Here is a 22,299-nt window from a genome sequence, read left to right as displayed (position 1 = left end):
TATTATATTATTATTATAGTGAGATAATAACCTCAGTGAGATTTTCAGCGCTGGTCAGTTAAAATGTTTCCAAATGTGCTGAGCAATTTTGCTCTGTTAGCCAACTGATTTTGTGGAAGTTCTCTAGAGTTCATTTTGTAATTTTTGTTTCCTAACACATCAGCATTGTTTGGACATGTCTTAACCTTTACATGAAATGCATAGCATGTGCGCTGGCATGTGTATCAAAAGAGATTAATCAACATAAGTAAATTCTCCAAAAAGAAGAATTGCCCATACACCGCAAATCCTGAAGGAAGGGATTTAAATTGGAACTTGGAACGCTGTAGATTCCTTCCCCGTTCTGCTCGCTGAAGAAATCGTATATACTCCGTTTGATAGCCACTCTGACAGCTTTGCTTGAACGTATCCTTCCTGCAGTACCCCTGTATGGTTTACACGCTATTTCATGAAGTTGAGAAATGACCACCACGAGCTTTGTGAACAGTGTCTTGGATCCCAGCGGCTTGCCGCTGCTTAGGCGCTAAGCATGTGCCTTCAGTCAGTTGTACACGTTCACCAGCTGCCATGTATGTAAACAGGAAGTGTGGAACACTCGATGACGGAGTACAGACTGAGAAGTCGACGGCAGAGAGACGTTACGGCTCAAACACCCGATTTTGTTTATTTATTTACTCATTTATTTTTAAGATTTTGACGTTGAACTTTTGACGTGGAATACACTTTTGAAGGTGCGAAGGACGTATTCCAGTTCCGACCACTGCCTTTTAAAATATCACTGTGGTCCATGGCGTTATAACAAGGACGTGTGGTTCCCAGGGAGTGACTCGTTTTTACCCATACATTTGGGTATTCCAGATATTTTATCAGTTTATTTGACTTTGTCTGGGGGATTCGCTTGAGGATGGGGTGTACCTTAAGCAGAGAGAACATGGTGGCAAGGAAGCGCAGTAAAATGATCGACAGGAATTTGACAGCTGAAAGAGAGAGATCAAAAAGAGAGCTCCGGCTGCTCCTCCTTGGTAAGCAAAGCGTGCAATTACGGCTTTAATCTCGTAATATTACGACCTTATTCTCAAAATCTCAGACTTTTCCCCTTAATGTGACCCTAGTACTCCTTCATATGTTCCGCACTTTTGCATGTTGCAAATTTTTTAAACCAGAAGCAGTTAAAGTGGTTAACTAGTTCACAGTAAATGTACTCTCTGCTTGTTTATTTTGTCGCTCTTCAGTACCTCAGGTTCAGTATGCCAATCAGTAGGCTACTGTATCACTTTGAATATTAAGTGCAAATTAACACCAGACCTCTCTTGTGAGTTTGCTACCTTTTAGGATTAAAAACCATAGAAGGGTGACATTGTTATGACATAAACAATGCAACTACAACTAATAAAATTAATAATGGGTGTGTTAGATTAACAGTAGGTGTGCGAATGATCGAGCATTGAAAATAGTCAATAGTATTGGTGGTGTCGAGGTGGTGGGGGGCTCCCAAATCAATTCTGCTTATGGGCCCCATAAAGGCTTGGGCCGACCCTGTTCATATCAAATAATTTATCAGTGGGAGCAACCTCTAACGTTAATCAGTGGTGCTGGCAATGAAAAAACATGGGTTTCAGGGATCAGTAAATAAAATTTGACTGGTTGTCTGTATCCATGTACCATAATTCCACATAGGCTACATAGCCTACTGGAGTTACACATGAAAGAGCCCCTGTCTCCTCTCTCAAACTAACCTGACGAGTGAGTTTGTCAAAAGCTGAAGATGCAAATTGTGAGGGGAAGAAGAAACAAAAATTAATTGATTAAAAATGGAGGTGATGAAAATGATGTGAACTGAAAGATAGAGGAGTAAAAATGGATGTGAAATGAAAAGTAGAGTGATAAATTATCAAGTGATTTGATCACTTTAAAGCTGACTTGATTAAAACAATCGTGTTATGACGAAAACAAAGCCATGTTTCATCATTTTCATTCACCATTTTCATTCACAACACAACATTTAAGGAACCTAGCCTCCAGGGTGGAAGTAATAAAAATGAATTGATAAAATTGATAAACTTGACTGACGTTTTATTTGAAACGGTGTTGCTCCAATAATCAACTCAGCTGACATTTTATGGTTCACAGCAAACAATTTTTGTTACTTCCGTGTTTTTGGCTATCAAACCGTAGGGAGCTTAGGACATTGCACCTCTGGTCAGAAATTGAAATTACTTCCACCCCTCATAGTTTGCGCCCACCAGAAAATGCAGACATGTGGTAGAAGGGGTAAGATCTGCAAGGAGGGAAGAGCTCACCATCTTAATTTCAGCTTCGGAACAGAGGACCGACGCGCACTCACTGATCTGAATAATGCTTTTCCTGTCGTGTGCTGTAAGACAGTTTGAGCTACAGCCTTTTAAGGCTTGCATAGGAAAATCACCCACATCTTGTGACTCCATACTTTTCCTCTTTGCACGTGGAGGACTGATTTTAAATCAATTCCTAACCCAACTTGACTAAAGACGGGCAAACTGACAAAGCGGAACTGCGATGATAGCCAAGGCCAAGAGCTCTTGGACAGCTGTTATGATGCGTGGACTTTTACTCTTGGGTTTCATGCCCGTGAGAGACCGAAGTCTAGCGGCAATCGCAACCCGTCAAAGCTGCTCCGTGCCCTCACAGCCAATCACATGCGAATGCTCTCCTTATCTCCCTCTGATCTGTGGGGTTCATACTGTTCTTTGCTGAGAGATTGCACTCCAGTTTCAAGTTTCAAATTTTTATTGTCATTTACTAGATAACAATGTGGACTTCGTTATCAGTAATAAAATTCTTTTACTTGGGGCCAGCTCAACTTGCACAATGTAAGTAAGAGTAGATCGTAATAAAAAGAACAGATAAGGTAATATAAAGACACACACACACACACACACACACACACACACACACACATATATATATATATATACACATACATGTGCTATAAATAGAGGAAAGAAATGTAGAACCATAAAACTATAAGAATAAGATAATACAGTGTAAGTGCAGCTGATGAGATGTACCAGTGAGGAGGATAGTGGGGGCGAGGTATCTATTGAGTTAGCAGTCTTGCAACAGAGGCACAGATCTCATGGGGGATTGCTGAACCAAAGAAAAAGGCAAAGTCTGTATCATGGTACAAGCTAATTATCATAGTGCATTCATCATGGTAAGCCTGTTTTATGTTTATTAATTAAGCGTTTATCACGCTACTTTGCTTTTTAATCCAAAGCCTGTGAATTCTGAGAACGCATCATTCAAGGGACATATTTGTTCATTCATATGTAAGTGGCTCTCTAAACATTGTAATTTGTTGCGCTGACGATAAAGAATTAAGCTTGTGTTCATAAACTGAAACCACTTTCTTTGTTTCCCATTGTCAGGTGCTGATGAGTCAGGAAAGAGTACGATTGCCAAACAGATAAAGTAAAAAGTTCTAATATTACCCCCTTAATTTTTCTCTTTGAACGTACGGCAGAAATAATCATTTGTTATCCTGTTACTATCCTGTACTTTGTCTCTGAATTTACTCTGGGATTTCTTTCCCCCTTTCCTAGAATTATCTATGGGGGAGGTTACTCAGAAGAGGAGCGTAAACGGTACAAGGCTGTGGTCCACAGTAACACCATCCAATCCATTACCGCCATTATCCGCGCCATGGGCCGACTCGAGATCGAATTTGAAGATGCAGCACGAGCAGTAAGTTATTTAGGGCTAGAAGAATGACACAGTCACGATGATGACAATGGTGGCGTTGGGGGTCATGACTGAAGCAATACGACGAATGGCTCCTGTAGCCGTACCGATGAGGGTGATCGCGTTCGTAGTCATAGTAATGCTTACAAATGGCAGTTGAATCCTGATGGTGGAGATGGTGACAAGTAAAGTAATGCCGGCGGTCATTCTGACTGTGCTGTGAACTCTTCCTCTCAGGATGATGTAAGGCAGCTGTTTGAAGCAGTCGGCTCAGCAGAACAGGGCTTTATGTCATCGGAGCTGGCTGGAGTGATTAAACGACTGTGGAGGGATGGCGGAGTGCAGGCCTGCTTCAGCCGCGCCAGAGAGTACCAGCTCAACGACTCAGCGGCATAGTGAGTTCGTCTCTCAGATTCTCTCTCTCTCTCTCTCTCTCTCTCTCTCTCTCTCTCTCTCTCTCTCTCTCTCCCTCCCCTAGCATTTTTTCCTGTTTGTAGCAGATGTTTTAGTAACTGCAAACACTTTCAATCACTTACCGAGGAGATGTATACCCACAAGCCACCTCCTTTTACCATGATGTTGACATTTGAGCCTTGACTGAGCTTGTCAAGATTTATCCTGTTCTGCCAAAACCTGCAAAACTTTGACTGGAAAAAGCAGATGCCCTTGACTTCAATAGCTTGAGAGTTTGTGCTACTCTATGCATATCATCAGCGTTTACTTATTGGCAATACATGTTGTGGGAATGAGAGCGTATGGAAACTAACTGAATCTTGCAAGTTGCATCTGTGAGTCAGGTCATTACCACAAAAAGCCACTGACGTATTTATGGGTAATCTTTCGTCTCTCTTTTTGTATCATAGCAGTTACTCAGCTCAGGTCTCAGCCGTTGCTAAGCAGTACCTAATCAACACCTGTCACAGCCTGCACCTCCATTTTGGACTTTTAGTTTGACATGTCTTTGTGCGCCTGTTTTGTGTCTGTCTCCGCCCCTCACCTGTTCCCGTTTGTCTCATTATTAACCTCGTTAATTTCAACCAATCCTGTTTTGCCCTGTTTAGTTCTCCCTCCATTTAAGCCCTAGTGTTTGCCTTGTCCTTTGCCTATTGTTGTTTGTGTTTTATGCACACTGTCAAGCTGCACCTTTTTTGTTATCGGTTTTTGTTCCTGTTCTGCACGTGAATTTTGATCTTCAGTTCCAGTAAAGTCCTCCTTTTTTCACCTTCATCACTGTGTCCTGCACTTGGGTCCTGCACGACACCACCAGCGTGACAACACCCAAACCATATTATTTGCATCTGTCATATTTCATAGGTCTTGCTGCTGTGCTTATCCATGTTCTACATGGTGCTGGAAGTTTTTTTTATTAGTTAAGGAAATGGCATCGCTGGCTATTGTGTAATTGTTTGAGTGAGATCGGAGTGGGAGAGGAGCATAAGCCACAAGCTTTTTTGGAGAGAGTTACGCTGTCAGATGCTTCACCGTATTAGCACTGGCCAGAGGAACTGAAATGCTATTACAGCAATGGCTTTTGAAGCCAAATTTACACGCCATTTGCAAAAATAATAATGCACAAGCCAGTCACTGACCACGTTACTGGATTTGTGCAATTTACAAAAAAGATTTACAGACCCAAAACCTTCATTATGTCAAAATGTATTTCGTAATTAGAGATTGGAATATATGAGTGGGACTGGGTGAAGTGACCTGAGAGAGAAGGTTTTGACTAACATGTTTGTGTCTTTCAGTTACCTGAATGATCTGGACAGGATATCTCAGGCCACCTATATTCCCACCCAGCAGGATGTGCTAAGAGCCCGAGTGGAAACCACAGGCGTCGTTGAGACTGACTTCACAGTCAACGGCATTCATTACAAGTGAGAGTCAAAGAGAAATAGGCCGTATTCTCACTCCAGAGGTTCGAATATAACAGTGACCCATGGAACTGCTCCTACAACGTGACTGTGAATAGAGGCCCTGATTGTGACGTCTGAAGGGGGGGGGGGGGCGTGTTTTGATTTGCTACCCACTTTCTTTGTTATGCAAACAAGTAAAGGAAGCTCTTACCGGCTTGTGTTACCGTGTGTAAGCAGCCATCAATTCAAAATCATTTCTTTCTAAATGCTTAAACTTTGTAAAAAACGTTTTCAACTTTGATTTACAACAATTTACAATTTGGCATTTAGCAGACGCTTTTAACCAAAGCGACTTACAATAAGCGCGTCGATCGGGTTGAATGACCTCATAAACAAAAGATCATGGTAAGAATGCAAACCGATTATTCTCAGTACCACACTCCTGTATGTTCTTCGACGATAGAGAAAGAAAACAGTGAAGAAGACCTGCGGCGTAGGGACAAGGTTAGTACGTAGGTTTTGTTTTGTTTTTTTTTTCCTTTATATGCCACAACATAAAAAGAGAGGTTACGCATTGGGGGACAGGTGGATTCTGAAAAGGTGGGTTTTCAGTCTCTTTCGGAAGATGGCAAGAGATTCCACAGTTCTAACTGATTGAGGAAGGTCGCTCCACCACAGCGGAGCAAGGGCAGAGAAAAGACATGGTCGAAAGGAACGGCTGCCAGGTTCTTGAAGTGAAGAGTAGTAGAATCTCTTTGAACCTATAGGAGGCATCAGATCTGGCCCTGAGCAATCTGGTGGCCTAGGCAAGAGTTTAGCTGGTGCTGTTTGCATCGCAGCCCATTCCATCACCAATCCTTGTGTTTATACGCTCACACAGAAACTGCTAAGCCACATGATAGCCTGTAACATTCTAAAGACAAACAGCAAGAGTAATTACACCTGGCATTCATGCAGAAAACATGTATTCAATGGAGTACTTCTCTCATATGATGCATGCTGTTTGCTGTACATATAAGACTAATCAATAATGAAAATGTACGACTTAATTGCACAAGGGGATGGAAAAGCAGGGCGGCACGGTGGTGCAGTGGGTAGCACTGTTGCCTCACAGCAAGAAGGTCTCGGGTTTGATTCTTTCTGTATGGAAGTTTGCGTGTTCTCCCTGTGTCTGCGTGGGTTTGCTCCGGTTTCCTCCCACAGTCCAAAGACATGCAGCTTAGGTGAATTGGAGACACTAAATTGCCCCTAGGTATGAATGTGAGTGTGTTTGTCCTTGTTTCTGCCCTGTGATAGACTGGCAACCTGCCTTTTGCCTAAGATGTCAATAAAAGTGTACATCTGGTTTCTTGAGGCAGACAGTGGATGGTTTGTGCAGCACACTTAAAAGAAAAAGTGTATTTCTCAAAATTATGTTTAAGGTTAGTCCCCAAACACCTGAACAGTTGTTTTTTTTCCAACTTTCCTTAATGAATTTAAGGTGGGAGTAACTGACGTCAACTCTTGCTATTTATTAAATTAGTGAACTTTACTATTCACTCATCACATTACTTCTGTCCTTTCCCTGTTTTTCCTCCTCTTCTTCTTTTTCTTCCCTGTGCAGTAGAGGGCTTTGGTCTTTCTGATATGATAAACATATTTAAATTCAGAGGTGCAAAAAGGGGGTGTGCAACATATGCAGCACGTAGGGGTGCTAAGTGAAGGAGCGCACCAAAGGAATAGTGAAAAATATGCATACCAGTGTACGAGACACGAAAATGTGTCTTTGACGTCAATTGTCTTTGTTTTGTCATTCGAAATAGGTACATACTATATTATAGACACTTTTTTGAAGTTACAGCCAGGTCTAGACCAGTCACACGGACAAGACAGGCTACTTATTCGTTACGACTGCTGTCCACTGGCTGTATTGATGATTCAAGTTAAAATGTTGTCATAAAAGATTCTAGAGCGCGAGGCTTTTCGACATCCTGTGATCTAAGTTGTCAGCTTGTCACGACGTAGAGAAAATAGTGTTAGTAAAAAAAAAAGTAAAATAATTTAGTAATTTTGAATTGTTTTTTCTTCCCTCATTTGGGGCGCCCCTAACGATGGACAATGCTCCTAGCATTTGTCTGTACCACCTATGCGTCAGGCTGGCTCTGGGAGGTATCATATTCATGTCAGAATTGCTGTTTGTTGGAATGGCATTTCACATGTTGTAAATAAGGATGATCTCTGTGCTAATACTCTTGGTTTGCATATGTGTGTATTTCAAGGTTAAATCTACATACTTTATATAGTTCACAGAACCAATGTACATGTAGGGAAACCTTTACTTTGAGTATGTTTAATCTGTATTTGTAGATGTGTCACTCTGGCATTTTGTACATTTTTATAGGATGATTGATGTCACAGGTCAGAGGTCAGAAATGAAGAAGTGGATCCACTGCTTTAACGAGACCACGGCGATTATCTTCTGTGTGGCACTGAGTGACTATGACCAGGTCTCGGGAGAGGATGAGGAGATGGTATTATTTAAAAACACTACAAGTCTGTCATAGTCTATAGACATTTTTATACTCCAGTTACTAAAAGAGTACTCCAAGCTTTGTTTTACAGATCATCCTTTGTTATGTCAAAAGCATTTTGCAATGGTCATATAATAGCAATGAAGGCAAGGGGTTTTTGCTGAGGAAAATCTCTAATACGCATTCGTTGATGAACTCACGAAGAATAAGTAAGACGTGTTTATGCAGACTGATATTTCACAAAGCCGTATTTCCTGGTTTGCTAGATTTGGTGTAATGTCAAAAAGCGGAACTGTCAGGGAGGAGGAAGCCTTAACAGTACTCCTGATGAACTGACTTTTCTCAAGATGTGAATGAAGTTCATCTCACATTCAGTGAGAGATTTATGACACATTTTTTCTCATTTAGATGAAGCAGAATAAAATATACTCAATGTGAACTGAGTACAAAGAATATACCTTTGTGTGAAAAACAACCCTTTTTGTATGAAACTAAAGAATTCATTCAAACCACTTATCTTAAAACATAGGATAATCAAAGGAAAAAAGGGGCGAACATTAAGTTCACCAACAGTGTAACCTTAAAGAACCAGTATGATATTCACCAGCGAATATTATAACCTTGCCATTCTTGTCTCCTCAGAGCCGAATGTATGAAAGCCTGAAATTGTTTGACAGCATCTGCAAGCGACGCGTGGGCTCCCGCACTGTTCTCTTCCTCAACAAGAAAGATCTGTTTGAGGAGAAGATAAAGAAGACCCCACTCACCGTTTGTTTTCCAGAATATGCAGGTAAAAGATTCACAGGGTTGATCCAGACCAACAGACTTACTTTCATTTTCACATATCACCAGAGGGGATTAGGTTGTACCCCTCAGCCGTTTTTTTTTTGTTTTCCGATCTCATCTGGGGCCCGAGAGAGAAAACAAAAGATCTCTTTTATGAAGACGAAACGGAGAGGTGAAACCGTTTCTCACAGTGTGGCTCCCCTTTTGACATGATTTGTTCTCGCCTCAATCCCTTGTAAGGTAGGCGTTTCTTCATTTTTTTTGTTTTTTTTGGCTAGGATCCAACACATACGAGGAGGCTGCAGACTACATCTGGCGTCAGTTTGAGAGCCTGAGTAAGGACCGTGTCGTCCACACCCACTTCACGTGTGCGACGGACACAAAGCACGTGCAGTTTGTCTTTCACGCTGTCACTGATGCTATCACTGCTATTCGCTGCCATTTGCACCTTTGGCTGTAAGATTAGAGAAGCTGGCTTAGGGCCGAAGTTGCCAGTTTCACCCCCCATCCCCCCCCCCACCCCACCTTGGTGGCGGCAGGGAAAAACTGTGGGCGGGGAGAGTGAATGAACAGTTTAGGTGTTGTAACCTGTCAAAGAAATAAAGCTTTATATTAAGTCAGAGAAGGAGAGTTCTGTTTCTGTTGTAGTGTGTTTAAGAGAAGTATGTTTTGAGAATATTCAAAGCATGTATGAAATATTATTGTCAAAGTCTGCTAGAGAACCATGGGAACACGACAGCAAGTTAAACGAACAGGTAAACACAGAATATTGATAACTAATGCCACCACTGTGTGTCTGTGTGTGTTCTCTGCATTTTGGAAATATTTCTAGACTCCTTTTCCTTATTTTGCTAATAAAACACATTTACAATCCACACTGAAGCAGTTTATGTCTTTTTCTTAGTGTTTCACAAGGTTTGTTAAATTCATGGAAATGAAACCTTCTTGAGTATGCTCTCCTTAATGTCTTTCATTTGCAATTTTATATATGTTTCTTATAGGTTGAAGTGACATTGACCTCTTACAAGAAAAAGAGTATCCCAGCAAAAATGTGATGGATGTATGTTTTCACGCTTAGTTTTCTTGGTAAACCACTCTCGCTGTTGCATTACTAGGAAGATGAGAAACTAGAATAACGTATGGTACAAGCCTTTGAAGAATGTTCTATCCTCTTCAGAACCTTTAGCTCCGAACACCCTCATCTCTCTGAACAGGCTGTCACCGTGACCAGACTTAAGACAGATATCTCTGTAGAATGTTATTGTAAACTGATACCGGTAAAACAGAAAGGTTTCGGAAAGCGGTGACTATACAGTTTAATCTGTGAAGATAAGCTTCAGCTGCTCCTAAAGCTTTTTTTGTGTCAGGGTGGCCGAGTGGTCTAAGGCGCCAGACTCAAGGCTCTATACCTTACAGCAGATGGGTGTTCTGGTCTCCAAGTGGAGGCGTGGGTTCGAATCCCACTTCTGACATCAGAGTTTTGTCTTCAAATAAATGTAAATGGACAAACCATTTAGAATTCTGCATCACATCAGAGGTTAATCAAATGTTAAACAGTGCATACAGATGTAAATAAACGTCTGTGAACACTTCTGAAATATTCAGACTCAGTGCAAAAAAAAAAAAAAAAAACTTCGCAAGTCAAAAACGAATAATTTGATAAGAATGGCTGAAATAGCATTTCTTGTTTCAGCTGTATGAGATGATGTCTGCTTTACTGTGGCTGAGTGAAATACTGGATCAGAAATGAAGTCTAGCTTTACTTCACTTCTTTTCTTCACTTACACTAAACACCTTGTCTTCCTTAAACCGCTAAATACACAGACTTGGTATTAGTCAAAATTATGAAAACCAAAACCTTTGTAACAACCCCGAATGTGACGACTGTCCCATGTATAGGCTGCTCTGTGGCGGTTGCCAAAGCCAAAAGAGAATTTTCCCCACAATTCCTTGGGCACACAGAAAGAATTATGAGTTTTGGGAACACAAGGGAATGTTGCCACTTTTCCTCCTTATCCTTTGACTCATGCAGAGGTAGGCGTGATAAAATTTACTAAAACACAGACAGACCCTTCACGTAAGAACCGGTTGTGACCTATTCCAACAGAAGGGAGTATAGCCTCCTCCTCACCTGTCCTTGGGCTCATTCAAAAGTACGCATGTAACAGCAATGACTCCCCCTACTGGACATAACTGCAATCAGTAGTAGTAGTAAATGGCTTAAAAATAATAAATAAAATATATATATATTATGTATTGATGTAAAATTGTGTTGATTTAATTAGACATAAAAGGAAACCTTACAAAGGAAGGGGAAAGTGTAATGCAGAGAAGAAAAATATGATTCATCAAGTCTCTTGTGAGTTTACAGATCTTGTCCTTTTTCATCATTATCGTGTATGATAAGCTTGGTAACAAAGAACAATCAGTACCATGTGTCTCTTTAATTGGTAACAATACTGTCACGTTGCTAATGGTAACAAATGATCCTACATTTGTAGTGAAATCTGAATTCCAAAGACTACCTGCAATTCTTTGTGAGTAGACAAAAAAAATCTTAAATTAATGCACACAGCATCTGAACAAATATTAATCTATGAATTGTTACTTTATACTCATCTACTCTACAGATAGACTGAAGATGATAGAGGAGATACAGAGGAACTTTACTGATGAAAACATAGACATGATAAACACACTTAACAGTAAGTGATGCCTCCCTCTACTGGAGATTGCTGTTAAATGAAAAAAAAGAAAGAAAAAAGAAAAAAAAAAAAGAAAAAAAGACAAACCTGACCAATAAGCATACCCGCAGGTGATGTGTGCAATTATCATCTGCTAGAACAGTGAAGAATTTGAGTCAGCTGATGCTGATGCTGACTCAGACTGCGGAATCTCTTACCATCTTCCGCAGGAAACTGAAAACCCACCTCTTTAGAACCCACCTGTCCCCCAATGCCTAACCTCCCTTTCCTAAAAAAACAAACAAACAAAAAAAAAAAACCCCTTTGTCTTGTATCTGCGTTTGTCAAAGTATTCCAGGGGCGCAATACGAAGGGGCAATTTTACGCTCGGTCTTATTGTGATCTCTGCTCACAAGGTATTAGAAATCTGACTGACTGATGCACTGATTGTAAGTCGCTTTGGTAAAAAGCGTCTGCCAAATAACTAAATTGTAAATTGTAAATTGATACATCCGAATTCACAGCAAGCGCTGTCCTATCATTGACAGTATGCTGTTGTTTGAATGTAAAACAAAACAATACAAACTGAAATGACAACATGCTTTTATAAACTGTAGGATTTGTAGCCTGATTTAATGAACCGTTATATGATGTCATATTTTCTGCTTTCCAGAAATGGACGAAACCCATAAAAGTCTTGCAGGTGAGTCTTTATTTATTTATTTATTTACTTAAAAAGCACTTTAGAAAACAATGAATCTAAACTCAAAAGATCACCTTCTTTTTTCTCTAATATGTATTAAGTCATTTTTTTACAAGGAAACATGAGAGTCCATAAGCAATGACACACTGAAAAATGCCCCCTTATCCCAAAAGTCATCATGAGTGACACACATAACTGACTTATTATTTCCAGTCCCCAAGAATGCATATGCTATGAATGACTTGTCAAAGTACATACTCCATGACACAATGAAAATCCTCAGATCAGTTTAGCTTCATGAAAATTTCAGAAAGGAGATTTTAGACAGCAGGCAGGCATATACCATTAGTTGTACTGCTGCATTGCTTTTTGACCAAGTTTGAGAAACTACAATGTGCTGTTTTATGTGCACATCAAAATGAGAAATGGGGGGGGGGGGGGGGGGGGGGGGTTGAACACATTATATGATACCACCACAAACACTGCCTTTACTGATCAAAGGTTTTTTGGCGGGCATATTAAGCATATATTTTCTCTGTGTATTGTCATGCCACTAATACACCGAAGAAAAGTCATACACAAGACAGAAGAGCTGAGCAGGCATTTTAGTGGGGAAAAGATAAACCGGACACTTGGATACTATATTTGCAAAGGCTAAAATAAAAATTGAGCTGTGTTTTTTTTTTTTTTTTTTTTCTCCTGTACTATTCAGTTGACAATAAAGCTGTATATCTTTTTTGAAGCATACGTTCATCGTTTTATTTTGGAAGTGCATCTCTGATGTCGGTAGTCACCACATTACCACCTATGTCTATGCACAGCCTTATGTAGGGTAAATTCAGCTATATTGGGACAGTTTTTGTAATTCTGTCCCAGTTTACCTGATGTCCCAATATACCTGAATTCACCCTAATATTACGCGGTGTCGTATAGGCTACATTTAAAAAATGTTTTCAGTCATGCGACATTGCTTATAGTTTTCCTCTGGTAGTTGTATAGTTGTGTCGCTTATTTGACATGTTTCCTAGTCCATTGTATTTTCTTTTATAGCCTGAAAGGGCGTGCACATTTGCTGAGAGGTCTAAAGTTGGTCGTCACCACGTTATCGTCTTTATCTATATGTGTGTATATGTTCCAGCGGTCGCCAATAAAACATTTAGAAAGCAAGTAAGTCGCGAGTTCTCCCTGTGGATGATTAATCATCACCCTCCTTGAAACTTTGCAACTATGGCGGCTTTCAGAGGACGGTCGTGTCCTTTGAGAGGAACTTCCAGTGTTTCTGCTCTTTGAGAAACTGATTAACTTTAGTACAGACATCCTTTGCCTCTAAACTCTAGGCTTCAGCACAGTGAAGCAGAGAGAGCAGGAAAACGATGGTTGTGAGTCTTTCTTTTCATTTTCTGTCGCTATTCATTTGGGTATGCTTTTCAAAGTCAGCCACTTACCCACTTTTTCCGTTTTACCGCTGCTCTGACATGTACAGAAATTATGTCAGTTGGGACTAAAGCACATATGAAGTGTAGCATGGAAAATCGGGATCGCTGAGCAGAAAACTGTGGAGATTATGTGTCAGAAAGAAAAAACGTTTTAAAATATGCGTGCATCAGTTTAGCATTTAACACTTGCCATCTTTCATTAAGAAATACGTTCTGTTGGTCTTAAATTCTTTGCCGTCTCTGGACAGTCACAAAGAGGAAGAGAATGTTCCGATAATGTGGGTGTTGGTGCGAATGGTGTGAAGTACGCAGAAGTTGTGTGTGTTGTGAAAACGGTGAAGTTTATAAGTGTTAAATACGTTGAACACTGAATACTGCACAAGCTGTATGTCGAGCCGAAAAATGGAGACAACTATGAATTCATTTAATCTCTCTGCCCAGAAATGTATGAATTTCAAAGTTGGAAATGTTTGGCATTGTATTATACTGACTGTGGTCCTCACTGTTTCAAACAAAAAAGATTTTTCTTCATATTCATTTTATACTCACTGCATTGAATCCCCTCGCCTCCCCAGTGTGATAAAATTCAATATCTTCAGAAAAGCCGCTCCGTACCCACCCTCTCACCCACTTAGCCTGATCCCGTGTCAGTGCTCGAACACACAGACAGACATACAGACAGAGACATGACGAGATATGACAAGAACAGGTGGAAGGACGGACAGGAACTCAACACACAGACAAGACATGATGACACGTGACAAGACCACACTAATAGACGGACAGACCGGCAAACAGACTGACATAACAGGTCATGAAAAAAAAAAAAAAGATAACTTGAATTTAGGATTTTTTTTTCAGTGGTGTTGTTGGACTTTTAATTCCACACTTCTGCTTGTCTGTTCTCAGGTCAGACCAAACGTTGTGTGGTCAGAGATGAGGCTGGTCTCCTGAAACTGAAGCTTGGTGTGCTGGTCCTTCTCTGGGTCATCTTGGGACCTTCTGTAGCCACATTTAAAGTGCTCAGTGAGTGTATATTTGAAGTAAAATTCTACCTCAAAAAACAATAACTACATGAACAGTTGTCAACACCTATCTCTTTTGCTCAACAAAAACTGTTAGTTATTAAATGCAACATGCCAAGAAAAGATAAAAAAAAAAAATGCTGCATTTCCATATCTCTATGCAACCACAAAGACAAGTAAGGATATTTTACTGCAGTTACCATACGTGCAGATACATTGTTATGACATAACATACATATAAAGACAAGGTCAAACTACTTTGAGATTCTCAGCAGAGACTCAGAGGAGCATACAAGAGCATGAGAGGAGCTGCTAATTTGATATGCTGTATAAACTGTTGTATCTACCAGTTACTTCCTATCACTTATGGTACATATCACAATGTGTTATAGTCATCTCTTTAAGCATCACCCAACACCGACTGGCACCTCTGCTGTTGAGGATGAGCTCCCATACATCTGGGGTTTCTGTCCTGATCTGCCCATCACACCTGCTGTATGTGGTGGAAAAGGACTTCAGAGTGGGTCAGATAGACATTAATAAACATTTATTAAAATGATCTCAAAGGTATTCATTTGATAATGATTACTTTGGTTTGATCAAAGGCAAAATGAATAGCAGTTGTTTTGCATTGCGTCTCAATTCAGACACAACTTCCTCAACCAGTCATGTTGCAATCCATGCTCCATTACCCTTCATATGAACATTTATCGCTGTGATACTTTTCAGAACACTCTTTTCAAGTGGAGTTTTCCATGTTCAGTATTCAAAAGAAGAATAAGAATAGCAAGGGGAAGGTACTACACGCAGGCACATTTATTGTCAAAGACTAAAGAATGAAAACACCAGTTATGATCAGATTGTATATGGGGCAAATCTTGAGTTTGAAACTGTGTCAAAAACAGCAAACTTAATTCAGCAAGAGTCAGGGGGTAATTCAAGTCAACTCTGAGGAGCATTTAACGTAAAGCATATGATTAACATGGTCTAAATTGCACATATCTGCTAATTGGTAGTCAGTATAAAAAATCCAACAATTCAATTTCACCAAGAAAAAAAACATTAGAAATAATTGTGATTCAGCCCATATAACTGATCCAGTCAATATAAACTAATATTCTTTTAACTTATTCAGCTGGTTCATCTGGTCATCCAGTCTGCTCTGTTCTCTGAGTACAGCACAGTCTCCTCACCCTTTGAGTTCACCACAGACAAAGTGCTGATATGTGACGTCACAGACAGAACTGTAAGAGGAAGTTGTAGACTGTACTTAAGCATGAGACACTGGACTGTCCTTGCACTTCTGAGCCATGGAGTCAGAGACGTCACCAGCAGCTGATCTCTATTCTGCTGTTAATTTCAAAAAGAAAACAAAGAAAGAAAGAGTGGAAAAGTCTTCCAATGGTAAGTTCACTTGTCTGTTTTAACTTTATAGAAGAAGGGTATGACTGCTACTCCACAAGACTTAAGCTCTGTTGTATTGAAATGAATCAGCTGATGTGTTTTACTTCATATACAACAAACTGTTGTTTTGATTTAACAAAATAATGCAGAATACCAGGGGTAGTAATAAGTAGGAGATTAGTTCATCTTCATTATAAACTGCTCTGTGTTCTGTGCTGTATAAATCGGTCCCAAAATATATATTACAGCATTTATGAGCATTAGTACTGGTCAAAAGTAGATCTTCATGACAAAAATACCAGTTCATTAACTGTAAGACATAAAAAATTCAACACTGTTGTTGTTCTTTGCCTCCTTTGGTTGTCTGCTACTATAAAACATGGCAGAGCCTTTCAGTAACGGGTGTGGACAGTGTCACATTGGGGTGGAACTGTGTCATTAACAACTTTGGTTCAATTGAGGAACAAAATGAAACCAAACTAGTGCAAGTAACTCCCTCATACGTATTCATTCAGCTGTTAATACAGCACTCTAAGAAACTGCTGTAGAAATACAGCCAAATTCTAACAGAGATGCTCTGTTTTTCCAAAATACCGTGAAATACTGTAAAGTCTGATGCTTTCTCTGAGCCAAAAGCAAGACTGACTGCTAACAGCAGGTTACCCTAAAACTTGATGGAACAATGCAGTGTTTTCTTTTTTACAGTAGTAGAGTAGTGAGCCACATGCAACAACTGACTTTCAATCATTATCTATCCTCCTCTCTAGAAACCAACCAAAAAGTCCATAACATCATACTGAGAAATTAAAATTACATTTGTGAATGTGGTTACCCAGTTTGTGAGATAGGTCTATAACTTATGTTGCGTAAAAGGAGGCTTAACTTTGCGTCTGATTCGCAGCGTGAGCTGACAGATGTGTTCTGAGCAGAGTAGTGGTGTGCAGTTCGCGAACAAGTTGTTCTTTTTGAATGACTCTTTTTAGTGAGTCGTTTGTACCTGTTCACTAGTACAACTGAGTCGTTTTTTGCTTTTTTTTTTATAATTCAGCTGCCCCCAGTCAACTACATGCAATCGGTCGAAAACCTCTGGTATCACCATGCAGTGCGCACGGCAGTGGGCTACTAACAATCAAAGAGCAAGGAAGTGTGGACTAATGCACTCAAAAGAAAGATGTGGTGGTAATGTCCACCTCATAAGAAAACAGACTAGTTACTAAAATGACAAGTGTATATATTTACCCCAGTGAAGCAATTATTTTTAATCTTTTTATTACAAGCAAAAGGATCTGAATCAAGTTAAACTGCTTTGGTGTCTTGACCATCCATAGCTAGGAAGCTCCAGTTTAAAAGCACAAGTTCGAACTCGGTCTGCTGGAGTTCGCAAACCCGACTTTGAAACTTCAAGTTCGAACTCAGACAGCTTAAGTTTAAAAGCACGAGTTCGAATGTAGACAGCTCAAGTTAGACGAACTTAGACGAGTCTACCCGAACTCATGACTTGCATTCAATGGTTCATGCAGCAGAGCAGATGATTCTGCCTGAAGACTTAACTTATGTTCTGGGTCACTCTGTGGAAACTTTTTTTTCAACAATGAAACGATAGTTCTGTGTGTTTGAAAGAAATCAATAAAAAGAGTTTTAAGGACATGAACATTAACCTGATGTGGTGAATAAATATAATATAGTATATATGGGTATTTACAGGAAATATACATTCTACTGTACAGTACTGAAATAACTAAAACAGTACTTCACTGTTGAAAGAAATTCTAGTAGTGACACTGTAAAAACACAGGACAGTGCTGACAACCACAGCTGCCAGCACTTTAGTGTAATTTCACAGGACATTTTCTTAAAGTGAACAGATATCTACATTGTTATGGACTTATGGTTATTTCTATTTGCTCTTTGATCTTTCTTTGAAGCTCAAGAAAGCGATGATGTCACATACTGCGATGTCAGCATTCTCCAGCCATCTCACAGTAAACAGCTGGACAACCCCGATGGTACGTGAGGAGTGTTGTTCTGTTCAGGGCTTATTAAGTGTTGTATCGTTTTCAGATTCCACACACTCATAGCAAACATTGTCGCATTTTTCACAAATCTTAAGCTTTCCTGGTCAGTAGTTTTCAAATCAATTGAATGAGTTAATCCAAGATGCACTGGTGTATGGTAGCTGAAATCAGAGCCGGCCTGACACATAAGTGAACTAAGTGGCTGCATAGGGCCCATGAATTGTCCCACAAGAAAGCTTGATTTTTTTTTTTTTTTTTTTTTTTTATATATCAACTGTAATCTTACAAAATCGCAATATTACGTTAATGGACCAGCTAGCCAATACTACTGGTCTAATCAATTCCCGCTGCTTCTGTCAGAGCTGGTGTTATGTTTGTGTACTGTAGCGGGGGTTTACTGCACTTGGATGCAATTACAGTCAGTCAGACTAACGTTACCTCACAGTCCTCTCCTCTGCGTCGATGGAAAAAGCAGCATAAAAGTGATTTCGCAAAATGGACACATCCCTCTGTGTGTCTAAGTCGTTTGATTTTAATTGTACTTGATGTTGTTAATACGGAGTATTAGGGCCATACTGAAGATCAAAGGTTTCGAGAACAAGGTCATAATATTGTGAGAATAATGTTGTAATACTATGACAATAAATTCATAATCTTACAAGAAAAAAGTCATAATGTTACAAGAATAAAGTCGTAATTCTTGGATATGTGTTATTCTAGAGGGGAAATATCAGAAGAACAGCCTGCTACCTGCGTCAAAATGAGGACTGAAACTGTAAATCTGTATTTGCTCAAGAGGAAAAGCCACATTTGTCAAACGTTTAATGATAAGATGATTAAAGTAAGGTTTCCTGTTGACTTAAGGGTGTGGCACTACGTCTGAGACGAACAGCAGTTGCTAGAAGCAGGCTCAGTCTACCATTGACTGTCCCCTTGCCCATTTTGTTGGTTGCTGGTAATATAAAAATTATGTTTTTTTCTCAAAATTTTACAATTTTATACTTGTAATATTATGATTTGTGCTCTTGTAAAAACACGACTCTATTCTCGTAATATTATGAGTTTTTTTCTTGAAATATTATGACTTCATTCTCATGAAATTAAGACTTTATTCTCATAACATTGCGCCTATTTTCTCACTTACGACTTTATTCTCATAATATTATGACCTTATTCTCGAAGTCTCAGAATTTTTTTTTCCTCATGTGGCCCTAATACTCTATCATAGTTGTTGTGCACTTTTGCACATTGCAAATTTTTTAAGGCTTAAAGCAATTACACTTGCTAACTGGTTTACAGCAAATGCATTGTCTCCTGGTTTAATTTGTTACTTCTCAGTACACCACGTTCAGTATGCCACTTAGTACTGTATCACTTTGAATATTAAAGTGTAAATTAACACCAGACCACTCTTGTCAGTTTGCTACCTTTTAAAATTACAAACCATAGAAGGGTAAAAACATGCCAGGCTGACATTGGTATGATGTAGGCAACACAGCTACAACTAATAAAGTTAATAATGGGTGTGTTAGACTTACAGTCAGCGTGTGAATGATCTAGCATTGACAATAGTCAATAGTATTGGCGGTGCCGAGGTGATGGGGGCCCCCAAATGAAATACTGCTTTGGGCCCCATAAAGGCTTGGGCCAGCCCTGGCTGAAATAACCTCTCTCTTCTTAATGTAAATCGATGGTCATTTGTAGCTTGCGAAAATGTTAATGTTATACATTAAAATTTCCAGAAACAGGATATGGAATCAGATTTTTATTATTTTGACTGTTAGCTCTATGGAGTGCCGTTGAAATGTCCATTGCAATCAAATTTGTTCATAGAGGACGTCCATGCATATAATTCACTTTCAGGAATCGTGTTATTGGGTTTCTACCTTCATATGAGGAAAAATATCACATCAGTCTGCATCCAAATCCAAAATCTGCATTTATATTTTAACCTTTACTTCAGTTGAAGACAACAAGGACCTTACACAACCGAAAGTTGATACTCTCCAGATGAGTCCAGACTATAATCCGCTCTATTTGCACGTGGACTCAATCGAACATATAACAGACTTTGGACCAGGGGCTGGTAAAATAAAGTCCATTTAGGATGCAATCCAACTGATTGCAGACATTTGCGTTCACACATACAGCCCCTCTGATTAGAGCCTAGATTATTTTAGGGTTGCAGTGCATGTGTGAAAGGGGTTAAAAAGAGAGCAACCAAGTACATACAGTGGTGAATGGAGAGAATTGGTTCGAAGAGTAGTTGAAGCAATTTTCCTGCTCTCTGAAAATGTGATGCAAGTTCTGCTATTTCTTAGTTTGAGACCTAAAGCTGTCTCTCTGTGTCAATAAATGGGAAGAATTACCCTGGAAGTTTTGTTCAATGCATAATTATTCCGTAATTGTTCCATTTCTGTTCAGTAATTAATATGACTACTTAATACGCTGAGTTCTCCAAATTGCATTTTCCAGCTTGTGAAAAGGAGGAAGCCATGTACTCAAACATCACAAAAAAGGTACATGAGAATATTGCAGATAGTCTTTTAGTTTTCTTTACTAGATCTACAAAACTCACATTAGTGGATTTTTCCATTAAAATTTGAAAACACAACTTATATGAATCCATGGCTCATGCACATTCAACATTAATCAGCACGGAAATCCATGTCATTTCTGACATCCAAGTCAAAATGTCTTCATTGTCATTTGTATCTTTCTTTCAAGCTGAAGAAACCAAGAAGAGTACATGCCCTGAAAGCGATGTGGTCCAGCTGAGTGAAAGAAAGCAGCAAAGCTCATTTACTGCTGGTGAGTTGAGTGACCCAGGTAGTGGAGGGGTTTAAGCAATGTCCCAGTTTTCTGAGAGAACGAGGCAAATCATTTTTCCAGCTTCTATCTCTGATCTGTAAATCTCTCTTATGAATGAGAAAGCACAAGGTCCATTTCAAATGTTTTGAAACCACAAGTAATTTTGAACGGAAAATGACTCTGCTATTTTATGGTGAATAAAGTTTTAATTTCACTTTTCCACTTTGAAATTTTCTGATTTCATTCTTTAGCTTTTGAAGATGAAGAGGCCATCTACTCAAACGTCCTAAAACAAGGTAGAGGAGAGTTTGAAAAATTAGCAATTTTCCTAAAGAGGCATCTATAAGTCCTCACTTTGTTCTCTGTGGATGTTCGTGGAAGTAATCTTTCATTTCAGTTTCCCATTATAGCTTTTGAATTTCTGGTAAAGGAGAAAGGAAAATGCCATCCACTGTGTGTTTTCTGATTCATCTCGGTTTTAGCAGATGATCCTGACAATTCCAACCTGCTGGGTGCTGGTGATCTATTGTCCTCTCCTGCCATACATGTCCCATTTGAAACCACACCTGATTCAAAAAAGTCAAACATGGAATCTTCAAGCAAGTCCAAAGACAGCCTACTCTTTTCACTCTGTGTTCTCCTAATGGTCATTGCCATCGCTTTGGGTGTTCTGTGTAAGTAGAAACAAGACAACAATCTATCTGGTAAATGCATTTCCAGCTCATTTTCTTTTGCATCTGCAGGTTTGCTGTACACGACGACGACGACGATGATGATGATGATGATGATGATGATTTCAGAATATTACAATCTGATTTCTTCTCGTTCAGATGGACTGGAGAAGAGGTTCCACAAGGAAACTCATGAGACGTTAGAAAACAACATTACACGTGAGTGAAATAACTTATTAGTGCTTCTGAAAGTTTAAATCCTGAAACATTAATTTTTTTTCGTTGTGGCTCTTTATTCCCCGACTGCACCCAACAGAGCACAGCGTTAATTTTGTAAATTTAAGAGGTGTACAGACAACAGTAGCAGCACACTTCTAAATACAGAAAAAAAAAACAGAAATACAACAAAATAAATTAACTGGTACAGTTACTCCACTACAAAGCACACAAGTTTTCTGGGAACATACATCCATGAACAAAATATACTTTTTTTTAAACATTCCTCCGTGAACTCAGTATCAACTTATTAGAAAAGAATCAGAAACTCACTCTCGCCCCGGTGTGCAGCCTGTTCGCTAGCCACTCAACTCTGGAATTAGCACGGCACTCTGTCTCCCCTCTACATTAAACAGGAGCGCATAAAATGAACAAAGCTAACAGAACAAGCCAATATATACA

General features: G+C 39.4%; 1 protein-coding gene and 1 non-coding gene across 2 annotated transcripts; both read left to right on the top strand.

Moving 5' to 3' along the window:
- Window positions 1-904: 904 nt before the first annotated feature.
- LOC115816378 (guanine nucleotide-binding protein G(i) subunit alpha-1-like) lies at window positions 905-21,817 on the top strand. The gene is made up of 15 exons (XM_030779335.1): window positions 905-1,022; window positions 3,408-3,450; window positions 3,582-3,723; window positions 3,958-4,115; window positions 5,469-5,597; window positions 7,957-8,086; window positions 8,729-8,876; window positions 9,151-9,328; window positions 10,240-10,319; window positions 14,605-14,721; window positions 18,050-18,130; window positions 20,103-20,225; window positions 20,867-20,950; window positions 21,202-21,256; window positions 21,694-21,817. The coding sequence occupies exons 1-15, from the start codon at window positions 905-907 to the stop codon at window positions 21,815-21,817; spliced, it is 1,710 nt and encodes a 569-aa protein (XP_030635195.1).
- trnal-caa (transfer RNA leucine (anticodon CAA)) lies at window positions 10,235-10,344 on the top strand. The gene is made up of 2 exons: window positions 10,235-10,272; window positions 10,299-10,344. It is a non-coding gene; the product is annotated as a tRNA-Leu (tRNA).
- Window positions 21,818-22,299: the final 482 nt, after the last annotated feature.

Source organism: Chanos chanos, chromosome 7, assembly GCF_902362185.1.
Source record: "Chanos chanos chromosome 7, fChaCha1.1, whole genome shotgun sequence".
NCBI classification, from domain to species: domain Eukaryota; kingdom Metazoa; phylum Chordata; class Actinopteri; order Gonorynchiformes; family Chanidae; genus Chanos; species Chanos chanos.
Note: the sequence above shows the minus strand (reverse complement) of the source record. Positions and strands in the feature narration are given on the sequence as shown.

Excerpts from the sequence above, each read along its gene's own strand:
- LOC115816378 (XM_030779335.1), top strand. The coding sequence starts at position 905 with ATGGGGTGTACCTTAAGCAGAGAGAACATGGTGGCAAGGAAGCGCAGT. Across the intron at positions 3,451-3,581 it reads ACGATTGCCAAACAGATAAA|AATTATCTATGGGGGAGGTT; the intron begins GTAAAAAGTTCT and ends CCCCTTTCCTAG. Across the intron at positions 20,951-21,201 it reads GCAAAGCTCATTTACTGCTG|CTTTTGAAGATGAAGAGGCC; the intron begins GTGAGTTGAGTG and ends TTCATTCTTTAG.